Raw genomic sequence first — 12,165 nt, 5'->3', positions numbered from 1 at the left:
AATTGTATGAATTGGGCAGATTTGAGTTCATGGGTGTTTGGTTTTTTCAATTAAATTTTTATTCAGTGAAGAATTTAGGGTAAATTTTAGTTCAGAACCTGAACTTAGTTTGGATGCTGAGTTTGGATTTTTCTGTTTTGAGTTGGGTTGTTGCTTATATGATTTTGAATTGTGCTTATATGCTTAGTTTTTCTGTTTTTGGATTTTCTGGCCTTTGATGCTGAGTTTTATATTTTTGGATTATGGGTTTGTGTTATTGAATATTTGATTGAAATGCTTTTGTTGAATACTTGTTTGGAAGTATGGTATTGTTTTTGTTCTTTTCTATTACATGAACGCTTGTGTTAGGTTCATCAAGTATGCTATTGCTTTCCTTGTTTTGTTCCAAGCTGAAGCCATGAAAGCTATGCTGAAGAAGAACAAAATGGACTAAATAAAGAAATGAGCCATTGTAAGGAGTTCAAGTTGCATTCCTTCAAGTTGGTTAATTGTATGGACATCGAATTCTGAATTAATTTTATGGATATTGGAATTTTAGATTCTCTTATCAGGTTTTTGTTGTTTCAAATTGGTTAATTGGATTTTTTAGCCCGTTTTGAGTTTTGAATCTTTTTATTGGTCTTTGTTTATTTAATCTTTTTCAGTGATTTCTTGAAATTGTAAGATTGATTTTTTTTTCTGAGTTGTTGATTCTGGGTTATTGAATTTTCAGATTTTAAGTTGATAGTGTTATGGTGCAGTGTTTTACTGCATTATTTATACTGTTGTTATATTTTTATTATTGTTTTTATGAAATTGGAATAACTGTTAGTGGTATTATATGCATTTTGATTTTTGTTAGTTATAAATGTTGATTTTTAAAATTGTTTTTGAATTTTTAATGGATAATTTATTATATAAAATTTTAAAATTTTAAATTTTATCAATTTAAAAAATATTGAATTTAAATATTTAAAAGTATATATTAAATTTTTAATAATTTTATTTTATATTTAATTAAACCGGTTGAACTCCAGTTGAACTCCGGTTGAACCTCTAAATCATTGAACCAGTTATTCCACCGGTTCGTTGACCGGTCCAGTTCTCGCAACCTTGGTATATATTGCTAGCACCGATGGAAAACAAAATTTTTCAGTTTCGTCTATTTTGACTCTATGGCGACGAGCATATGCGCCTGATGTTTGACATTCATGGAAGAATCATGGTGGAACAAGTGATTGAGCTTTCTGCGGAGGTTGATGATGTCGGTGACGGTGTGGCTAGTTGAATTTTGTGTAGGATGACCCACCTCTCACACCAAAACCACTACATGTTGCTAGTCCAGTGGAAGACATGGATGTTGACGATGAGGACTCCGACGAGGAGTATGTTACGAATAGCAACGAGAGCGGTTCTTCTAAAAATGATGATGAGGAGGAGCAGTTTGTACCAGATACCCCGATCGAGGCATCACGTCGGTATCTTCTGCCTATCCCGACCAATTCTGGCCTTGTCATCTATACTCAGTCACTATCATATATTGGATCTAGATGCGATGCAATAGAAAATCTATTTTCCAACACGGGTGAAGACAATTACAACTTAGACGGTAGTATGAAGTTTTCGGTTGGCCATAGATTCAAAAGCATAATGCAGGGTGTGAAGAATTACAATATTCGCAAAAGTGTTGAGTATCGAGTCGTGGAGTTGGATCGAATAAAGTACCATGTGTATTGCTGATAATCTGAAGCAGGCTGCCCTTGGCGTCTCCGTGTTGCTCTCCGACAGAATCTTGGATATTGGTAAGTTCAAGTTTAATTGTGTTCTATATTCTCATTTATCACTGTTATGCTTGTTGTACATCTCAACCATGGTTATTCTGTTTCTTTAGGGAGATGCGTAGGGTTAGAGGAGCGCACACGTATTTAGCACCCACCATTTCTCAGGACCACCAACAGTTGGACAATAGCCTCTTCTGCTGTGTCATCCTCCCGTTGATACAATCCTCGCCATCCATCAGCATATCTATCCTATAATGTGCAGTTAGACAAAGTTATCACTCCAAACCCTCATACAGAAAGGTCTGGATGACAAAGCAAAAGGCAATTGCCCAAATATACGATGATTGGAGGAGTCATACAATAAGGTGCTGAGGTTGCTACAAGCACGATAGAGTTGTTGTCCCAGAACGATATGTGAGATTAGGGTTGTACCATACTATGATGGACACCTTATGGTGCGTGATTGCAGCATGTTTGATAAGGTATTGTGGGCCTTCCCTGCCTATGTGGAGGCATTCAAACATTGCAAACCGTTCTTTTCCGTCGATGACACGCATCTGTATGGCAAATATTATGGTATTTTACTTATTGCAATGACACAAGACGGTAACAGCAATATCCTTCTTGTAGCCTTTGTAATTGTTGGGTCTGAGACCACGGAGCCCTGGTCTTTCTTTCTTACAAATCTGAGACGACACGTGACCCCATTTAGTTTAAAGAAAAACAAATCTAAGTAAATATTTAACTAACAAATCCATTTCAAAGTATGCCTAAAATAATACCTTATCATGTAAAATATTGCTAACAATATATTCAGTCGCGTAATATATACTGCATACTATTTCTATAAAAATACCCTAAGTATGGCTACACATGCATACTTTACCATAAATATAAAATGAAAGACAACAACAACTTCAAAGTTGACTGCTCCAGTGATGTGCCATGTCACATTCAGTCGGTTGATGTTCGCATCGTGTGCATTGGCGCGTGACATAATCTCATAGTAACTCAAAAATTTGATTAAAAAAGAGTCAAAGTGAGAAAAAAGTCGAAGAAATAGATGTGATAAGGACTAAAGAGGCGATGTGGACGAAATATATATATATATATATATATATATATATATATATATATATATATATATATATATATATATATATATATACCTCAATCACTCTTATATCGTTTACAGTGTACACGAAATAAGAGTACACGTATCTTGTTTACACTGTAAACGAGATAAAATCGTTACACACTATGTGTACAAACGTGATACAGCCATGTCGTTTTGTGTCTTATCAGATTTACAGTGTAAACTAGATATGTGTACTCTTATTTCATTTACACTTAAAACGAAATAAGTGATAAAATAGATTTTGATAAAAATGCTATAAATTACATATTTTGATAAATAAAAAATTTATTTTATTTATTTAAAAAATCTAAAAATAAATGAATTGACAGAATTATTATACTAGTGGTTAAACCACTATAGTATTAGTTGAATTATTTAATTTGATAATAATTTAATAACTTATGCTTTTTTATAGATCTATAAAGATGATCATAAAAGTATTGATTGTCTTGTTAAAAAGCGCATAGATTTAGAAGATGTTTTTTTGTTTTGGGACCATTCTCCTCTAAATTTACTCCAGAGTTAGTCAGAATCTCGAGGAGGATGTTAGAGAAACTACTTTATTCCGATTGATTTGTGTGTAGTTTTTTTTTTTGGCATTAGTCCCATTTCAATACCTAAAAATGTAACACCCTAACTTTTAGCACATCATGATTATACTAAAAGTCCAGGCGTCACTTACCTCTAAACCTTTATATTTTATATTATCTTTATTTATTATTGAGCTTTCGCGAATACGAATCGAAATTTTAATCAATAAATCAAAATGATATTCTATTTTAATTCACTTAACCATAGAAGTATATATTCACATAGCTTTATATACATAGACATATTCAAAGATCGTCAAATACAAGTTCTATCCCTCTAAAAATCAAAACAACCAATGAAGAGGGGAAAATAGAATCTATGACTAAGCCAAATACAGGAAATACGAATACATTAATTCATATATACATAAAGCTCCATAGTTTGATCGCGGCTCCACGCCAAGGATTTCTGAACCTGTCGCTGAAAAGAAAATCTATAGGGGGAGTGAGAACGTCGTCCTTGCAGATTCTTAGTAGGGAAAGTGAATGCCGTACAACTAATGAATAAGATTGTGAATAATTAACTTTACTCAATAAAGTTTTTTTTATCAACCTTCGAAAATACTTTTTGATTTTACTTTAAATAATTAATTGCTTTCTTTAAAATTTCTGAACTTAAAGCAAGTCTCATTCACATTATTAATTCTTAATCACATTAATACATAACTAATAGCACAAGAGACCCAATTGAACACAGAAGAAAGGTAAAGTAAGACAACCAGTACAATTACAGAGAAGTACAACAAGCAAACACAACTAAATACAAATGCGCAAACAAGATGATGCATATTTATCCCCTAGCACAGGTAATGAGCTCATTTGTCGGTTTTGACCCGCACCCGACGCAATCCTACTCGCAAGTCAGATAAGGCATTCCAGCAGCATAACCTCTGCAAGGTTCCAAACCATTGCAGGCGCTGATTCTCCGGCTGAAGCATGTAACCCATGTTCCTGGAAGCCATTCCACATTTACGGACATCCTCGTACAACCATTCACATATAAAGCCCGCGACTTAATATTTTCACATTGGCACAATAACTATTTACTTTCCGTCACCCTCTCGTGACCTTTTAATCATTTCATAATCACACGTGTTGTGTTCTCTTTTCCCTTTCTTTATCTTTCTTAACAGACCGGACTCATATCGTAACTTAAAACAAAATCTCTTTTCAAAAGATTGAATTTAAAACATTATACTTTTCTTAATAAATTGAATTGGAAACAAACTCTTTCCGTAATAAATCGAAATCAAATAATATTCATAAATCATATTTTTTTTAAATAACACCTTAAACAAAGTCTTGGAGTTTTATAAAAATTTCAGCAGCATTTCCTCTAAAATTCGGACTATGCCATCCTTCCAGGGTCCCAACCAAACAATTTCTCAACCATTTCGAATACCAAACATATTTTTTTATTGCGGATGGCGGCTCATGGCGCTGAGACTAAAATCTGCCATAAAGTTATAGCGGATGGCGTTGCGAAAATGGCGAATTACCTAAAAAATACACATATATGTACAAAAAAAATGCAGAAAAATTACAAATATAATAAACTATAAAATCTATCTATATAAACAACTTTTTAGTCATAAAACATCCAATTAATATAGCAAATATAGTAGCAAATTTAGCAAATAAACATAACATGAAGTTCAAATCATAACTCAAAAGTCATAACTCATAAGCAAGCCATAAAATAGAAGACATAAAACATAAAAATTATAGACCATCTAGATTCTAGCTCTCATCAAATTCATCCAAATTAACACGATTATTATCGCGTCCCTCTGTCCCGCCTCATCATCCTCTGATTCGGTATCATTGAATTGAATCTCCTCTACTTGTTCTTCTTCATTTTCAGAATCATCTTCAATCCTCTTCATCTTCAAATTCTGGTTCTTCCTCTTCCACAATTACTGCCTTTCTTTTCCTTTTTTTGAAGCCTTAGACCCACTTGGTCCACCCTTTGCACCACCTCTTGCAGTTGCAGGTTCTTTTCTTTTTCTATTTTGTTGTCTTCTAGTATTTGTTGTAGGCTCATGTCCTTCCATTACTTCAAAAATAAGGTTTCAACTCAAAGTGTTGTCATCTTGATGAACCAAATCAGCATCATCATCCACATTATCATCTCGAAAGGTGGCAGTCCCAATTTCTCCCACTAACCATTCATTACACTCATCAGTCATCAATATTATTGAGTGTAATAAGGTCAACTTCATCTTTAAGGTTGTACCTATCGATGAGTTGTTGGCTATACTTTATGAAGACCAAACTCCTATCCTTTCATGATCAAGCCTATTTTTTTTCTTAGTATGAATATGCTCAAATATACTCCAATTGCACTCACATCTAGAAGCATTACAATTCAAGCTCAAGATCTTGATAGTAAGGTCTCGCATGTTTGGAGCTTCATGCCCATATGTCCGCCACCAAAATGCTATAAAATTAAAATAAATTTGTCTAAGCCTTTAATCGAACTAAATTTATAAAGCTTTGTAAAATTTATAACAATCTTATCGAGTGAAATCTTTTTCCTTTGAGATTTTGCAAAATCTGGTCCAAAAAGTCCATAGCCAGCCTTGTATAGTGCTTGCTCCTCCAATATCTTTTGTTGCACAGCTTGACTTGGCACCAATCTAGTGATGCACTCAAACCACCCCTTTGTAACTTCTAAATCCAGCTCAATCCGAGGGTTGTCGTAAAACAACTCGGGATTTAGAAAATGACCGGCTACATGCAACGGACGATGAAGTCGGCAATTCCATCTGTTGTCAATTATTTTAAAAACATCATTGTACTTACTCTCATCATTAAGAAATGCTTTCATGATGCATTCCTTTGCCTTCTCCATTGCTTCATAAATATATCCCATTGGTGGCTTCTTCTCCCCATCAACAAGTCTAAACACTCGAACAAGAGGGCCCATGATCTTAAGGGTATACTTGACATGATTCCAAAAAGAGGACATGATAACAATCTTTGTTGCCTCCCTCCCCTTTGCCTCCTTTGACAACTTATTCTTTACCCATTCATCCGAGGTGAATATTCTTCTCATATTTCCTTTCTCCTCAAAAAGCCTTTCCAAAGAGAGAAATGAAGTGGCAAATCGGGTGACTGCATGCCTTACCAACTCTTTGCCATTTGTGAAGTGTCTCAACATAGCTAACGTGCTAGAGTGACTATAAGTGAAGCTAACCAACGAAATGGTCCTTTTTATGGTTTTTTGAATTAATGGTAACTTCCTAATGTCCTTAAGCATCAAATTCAAATGGTGGGCAGCACAAGGTGTCAAAAACAAATTTGGTCTTTTCTCCATCAGTAACTTACCGGCAAGAACATAATTACTCCCATTATTAGTTACAACTTAAACAACGTTGTGCTCACCAATTTCCTCCACAACATCATCAAAAAGCTCAAATAAATTTTCACCAGTCTTCACATAATCAGAAGCATCAATAGACTTCAAAAACATTATTCCAACTGGAGAGTTTACAAGAAAATTAATAATGCTCCTTTGCCTTTTATCCATCCAAGCATCTGACATAATAGAGCAACCATACTTTTTTCATTGTTCTTTACGACCATTCAACAATCCTTTGGTGTATTCCAACTCCTCATTAAGCAGCCTTAGAGTATGATAATTGGGAGCAGGTAAATTGGGACCAAAGCTTCCAACAGCACACAACATTTCTTGAAAACTCTTCAACTTTACTGGGTTCAATGGAATCCCAGCTTGGTAGAACCACCGTGCTATGTATTGATGAACTCTACGAACTGCTTCCTTATTACATGCTTCTTTGATGTTCTGCTGCCTCAATTTCTCTCTTTTGTTTCTTACAATGGTAGTTTCAGGTCTTCTAACAAACAAGTCCATTGGACCTCTCATGCTAGTTGCACCCCCTCTAGCACTACTTACACCCCCTCTAGCTGCTGCCATTGGAGCTGGATTATGAGGTTTATCTATCCTTGAGCATCTTTCTCCGATAATCCGAACCCCAAACTCTCTAAGTCAAGTTCCCTAGCATTGACACTCTGTTCTTTGGTGCTTCCCGGTGTGGCACTTTGTCTTCCTCGATTTTTTTCTGATGGTAATACTCCCATAATTCAGCAATAACATCTTTTGGAACCATTTTACACCCATCAACGTTTCCAAGCTTGATCATTAAGTGTTCTTGTGCCCGTTTGATGCCTCCTTTCATAATTTTTCCACAAAAACTATATACGGTATTATTGGTATTTTCTTTTTCTACCGTATTAATATATTTCCAGCCTGGGTCAACCCTATTAGAACGGACAGGTGCTGCGGGAGCAATAGGGGTAGCACCAACAGTAGGGCCAGCAGAGGCAGGGGTAAGAGCATTAGAATCAAGGACTTGTCTAAAAGTGGACATAGTAAACTAAATGAAAAAAAGGGAAGAAGAGAAGTTTAACACTGATTCTTGATAAAGAAGGGCAGCAGGGAAGGGAGAAAAGAAAAAAATAGGAGCAGAAAAGATGAAACACGTTGTACGTACCAGCAGTGATGAGAGAACAGAGATGGACGGTGCGTCGGGCGGCGCGACGGGCGGCTAGATGAGCGGCGGCAATGGATGGCAGCATGGTGAGGAAATCTAGGTCGCAAAGATGAGAGAACAGAGACGAAGAGAGGGTTCTTTTTGAAGAAGAGGCAGAGGAGTGAGTTATGAGTGAGGGGCTGATAATTAGGGTTAGTGGTTAGTGGGATCTGACTTAAGTTTATTAAATTACCCAAACCACCCTCAAATTTTTTGGAAAACCTGAAACACCCCACTATTTCTGCCATACAGATCGCGTCCCGCCATGGCGCCACCGCAATTGCGGCCGCCATGGCGCCCCTCGTTATAACCCCATCGTGGCGCCCAGTAAATGACGGCAGGGTCAAAACCCGCCATGCCATACCGTTATGGCGCCGCCATAACCGCCATTTAGAAACACTGATACCAAATCATTTTCAATAACCAACCCATTTTCAAATATCAAATAATTCTCAATAATCAAATTGTTTTCTTTGAAACTAAGCCATGTTCTATTTCAATAAAATTCGGCTCCCTCACTTTTATAATTTCTCAAATCAACAACCCAACCAAGACATTAACATAACCATAATTTCCAACATTAATCACAGCCTCAATTCAAACTCAATTCATTAAACTAATTTCATATTTCTAATTCAACAAGCAATACCAAATCTATCACCATTCACAACCACCGTACAACCAACAGCAACTACAACAATATCCTCATTAATAACAAAATCACAATTTAACAAACACACACATAGCTAATCTAATCACTCAACCTTTTACAGCACCATCAGACAAACCAAAGATCAACTTCAGCATATTCAAACATACTCATTATCACCAACAATTTCCAACTTCATCAAAAGTCAAATAAAGCATTTGTAAATTGTTTGTAATTACTCAATATAATTTTGGAATTCTTATATTAAAAACTCTTAATTTAAAAATGAACCCCTACCTCAGTTAGTCGAACCAACGCGTTATAGAAAACCTTTTACCCTCGGCCCAAAAACAACAGCGTCAACTCCGACTATGTTTCGCAACGTTAACAGCAACAAGGGCACCAGCTAACAACAATAACTCAACCCTGACATAAAATTGTCGCGTAAAACTCAATAATCCATAACATAACAACAACAAAGAGAGGTTTTCAAAGCAAAAGATTTACTGTACCAAGAAAGAAACTAGGAACGGAGCAGCCACAGCACCAGCAGCGAACTCTGGCAGCGTAAACGCTGCTCTCGGTGGCCATGCATAGCAGCAACAACCACGGCAGTAGCAGCAACAAATCCCCAATTGCATTTTCTCTCTCCTCGAGCTCCTCAGCAATGGCGGCGATGAGGGGTCAGCGGCTCCCTCTGGTGATAGCTCAGGCCACTGCGACGGCGAAGGAGGCTTCGGCGACGGCGACATGCAGTGGCAGCGAGCTTCAGCCGTGACGAGGAACGGCGGAACAACGACGTTCTTCTCCCCTTCTACCTGGCTGTACGCGTCTCTTCCCTTCCCCCTGTCTTCTAAGTGCGACGGCGATGGCTACAATGTCAACCATAGGCGATGGCTGCTGCATAAGACGATGGCGACAATAACATTGATAGTGGCAGCAGCGTGTGGCGACGGTGGCACGACGATGACTGGTGGTGGTGCGTCCCTTTCTCGGATCTCCTCTCTGTTATCTCTCCTCTCTCTTTCTATGGAAAATTCTAATGCTGTCGCTGAGTTTGATAAGAAAGGGAACATTGGCGGTTAGGGTTAGGTTAAAAGGGATTAGAGATTCAATTTCGGGATTAGGATTTTGTGTATTAAATTAGAGATTTTGGGTAATTTAGTAATTTTAATACAATTAAAGGATAATATAGTAATTGAAAGCTAATTTTGAATCCAATAATAATATCTATAAAATTATCATTTAATCATCAATTTACAAATTATTTGCAGCTCAATATTCTAATTTAATATTTGGAGATAATAAAATTAATTTTATTTAAATTATAAAATGGAGCTGAAAATCTAATTATTCAAATTAAAGCATATAAAATTCTTATTATCAATCAATTACTAAAGGTTTAAATCATAGAAATTGCTTAATTTATATATAAAATCTCTTAAAAATATAATCTCAATTAAATATAATAAATTATAAATAAATTTTTTGTTTAATTTTTAAAAATCCAGAGTCTTAAAAAAATATAAAAAATTATAATAATATAACATATAATTTTTTATTTTTCATAATATCTTTCATTTCAATAGACTATGAATTACTTCTGCGTAAATTTTAACTTTATTTAAGGATATATTGCTGTCAATAGATTACTGCATTAACAAGACGGATTTTGAACTCCATAATTTAATTAATCAAGTGGACTAATGAATTAAGTAATATACCAATTCCAATTGACTATACAATTTAAATATATGAAGGAGAAGAAATATAACAGAAAAAAAGAAAGAAATCGGTGACACAATATAGACTAAGTAGAAAAAGCTAGAAATGGAGATAGAGCATAGGCAATGTCAATTAGCAGTTGGATCGGAGGCGAAATTAAAGTTGTTAAAAACTTAAAATCGGATGAGTCTGTTGAGTATTAATTTAACCTGTTTAACCATCTTAAAAGGCACGAATTTTAGACTTTAAAAATAGACTCGTGAAATGAAAGATTTAATGAACTTAATATGATTAACCTGTAAATTAAGTGGGTTGGCCTATTTAATTTTTTCTCATTTTTTGATATTTTTTATTTTTACAATTTTTTATATACTAATTTAAATATCTAAAGTTCTAACTCAACATATTAAAAAGGCCAAATATTTAACCAAAATTTGATCTTTTTTAAAAGTAATTACCCAATCAGTTTCTGAGAATTTTAAAAGCGAACACTTTAGTTTTCAAAAAAAAATTAATACAAAAAAACATCCCCAAAATTTTTCTCCGACATACAAATCAGTCTCTGATATGCTTTCTTCATTTCTATTTGACGGAAAATAATGAAGTTACACGTTTAGACGCCTACATGGCCCGTGACGTGTCAATGGGACACAACTGGACAAATAAGTTCCCGTCCTTGTTAGCAATACGACGTCATTTTGTATTTATAAAAAAAAAAAGAAAAACTCTAACGCCTTCGAAGCCCCCTCCCTAACTTTCTCTCACACACTCACAACACTTAAACTTTCAATTCTCAAGCACTCAAAGTCTTAACTCTCTCTACCATCGCCTCTCGTCGGCCTCCGTTTCGGCTTTGTGTTGCTCATCCCCTATCTAACCTAGTCTCTCACACTCATAGCGCTCGTTGCCAGTTCATGCTGCTATGCCTCTCCCCTACTTCGATCCGCCGTTGCTACTGAAGACATTGTCCATTGTTGAAGGTGTTGTCGTGGCTATAAAGGTGGTTGTTGTCATTGATGATGCTAAGCAAGAAAATGGAGTTGTTGGGGGTTGTTGTTCGCGTTGTCATTGCTGCTATCATGGCTATCATCTCCACCATATATGGAGCTGCTGCGAGTTTTCGTTGTTGCTACTGACACTATGTTGTTGTTGTGGTCACTGTTAGGTTACAAACCATTGTTGGAGCTTCTTATATCTATCAACAATGTTGCCCCAATTGCGGTCTAGCTACTATCATTTTTCTCTTGTTAGAGCTGATGTTGTTATTGAAAGGAGCCATTTTTATCACTGTTTGTTTCTGGGTTTTCGCTTCCGATTTCCTTTAGTTTTGAAAAATTGAGGCGATGAATTTTGTCAGCGATGAATTTTGTCATTGAGTTCGAGAGGGAGTATGGCAGGAACAATAGCAGGTCCAATTTTGTTAGGAAATGGTTCATGGACGCATTATAGAGGTTGAGGAATGAGTTCAAGTTGTAATGATGGTGATGTTGGTAATGAGGTGGGATGTGATGAGGCAACGAGGTAGGATTAAAGTAGAGGAGAAGAAACTGAAATGTTGCGTTTTACGCCTTATCCCAAAATGGCATCGTCTTAGTAACAAGGATAGGGACCAATTTGTTTATGGAGGACACCGAGTGAATACCCAAAATGGTCCCTGAAATTCAAATCGCTACTCAATTTAGTCCCCCACTTTGATCAATGACCAACTAAATCCCTGAAATTCCAAAACGTGCATTTCCGTTAGTCC

The 12,165-nt window shown here is 35.9% G+C and overlaps 1 protein-coding gene across 1 annotated transcript; it reads right to left on the bottom strand.

Moving 5' to 3' along the window:
- Positions 1-1,904: 1,904 nt before the first annotated feature.
- Positions 1,905-6,807, bottom strand: LOC112795258 (uncharacterized). Its single transcript, XM_072234542.1, has 2 exons — positions 6,001-6,807; positions 1,905-2,009 (listed from the first exon to the last, which is right to left on the bottom strand). Exons 1-2 carry the CDS (start codon positions 6,805-6,807, stop codon positions 1,905-1,907), a joined length of 912 nt encoding a protein of 303 aa, XP_072090643.1.
- Between the last annotated feature and the right edge of the window lie 5,358 nt (positions 6,808-12,165).

This window comes from Arachis hypogaea, chromosome 4, assembly GCF_003086295.3.
Source record: "Arachis hypogaea cultivar Tifrunner chromosome 4, arahy.Tifrunner.gnm2.J5K5, whole genome shotgun sequence".
Classification (NCBI taxonomy): Eukaryota; Viridiplantae; Streptophyta; class Magnoliopsida; order Fabales; family Fabaceae; genus Arachis; species Arachis hypogaea.
The sequence above is the reverse complement of the archived record's forward strand: the minus strand, read 5'-3'. Positions and strand labels throughout refer to the sequence as shown.

Bases quoted from the DNA above. Each gene is read 5' to 3' on its own strand.
- LOC112795258 (XM_072234542.1), bottom strand. From the start codon at position 6,807: ATGGAGAAAAGACCAAATTTGTTTTTGACACCTTGTGCTGCCCACCAT. The intron at 2,010-6,000 runs GTTATAAATTTT...TGCACATTATAG, and splicing joins AGATTTCACTCGATAAGATT to GATAGATATGCTGATGGATG.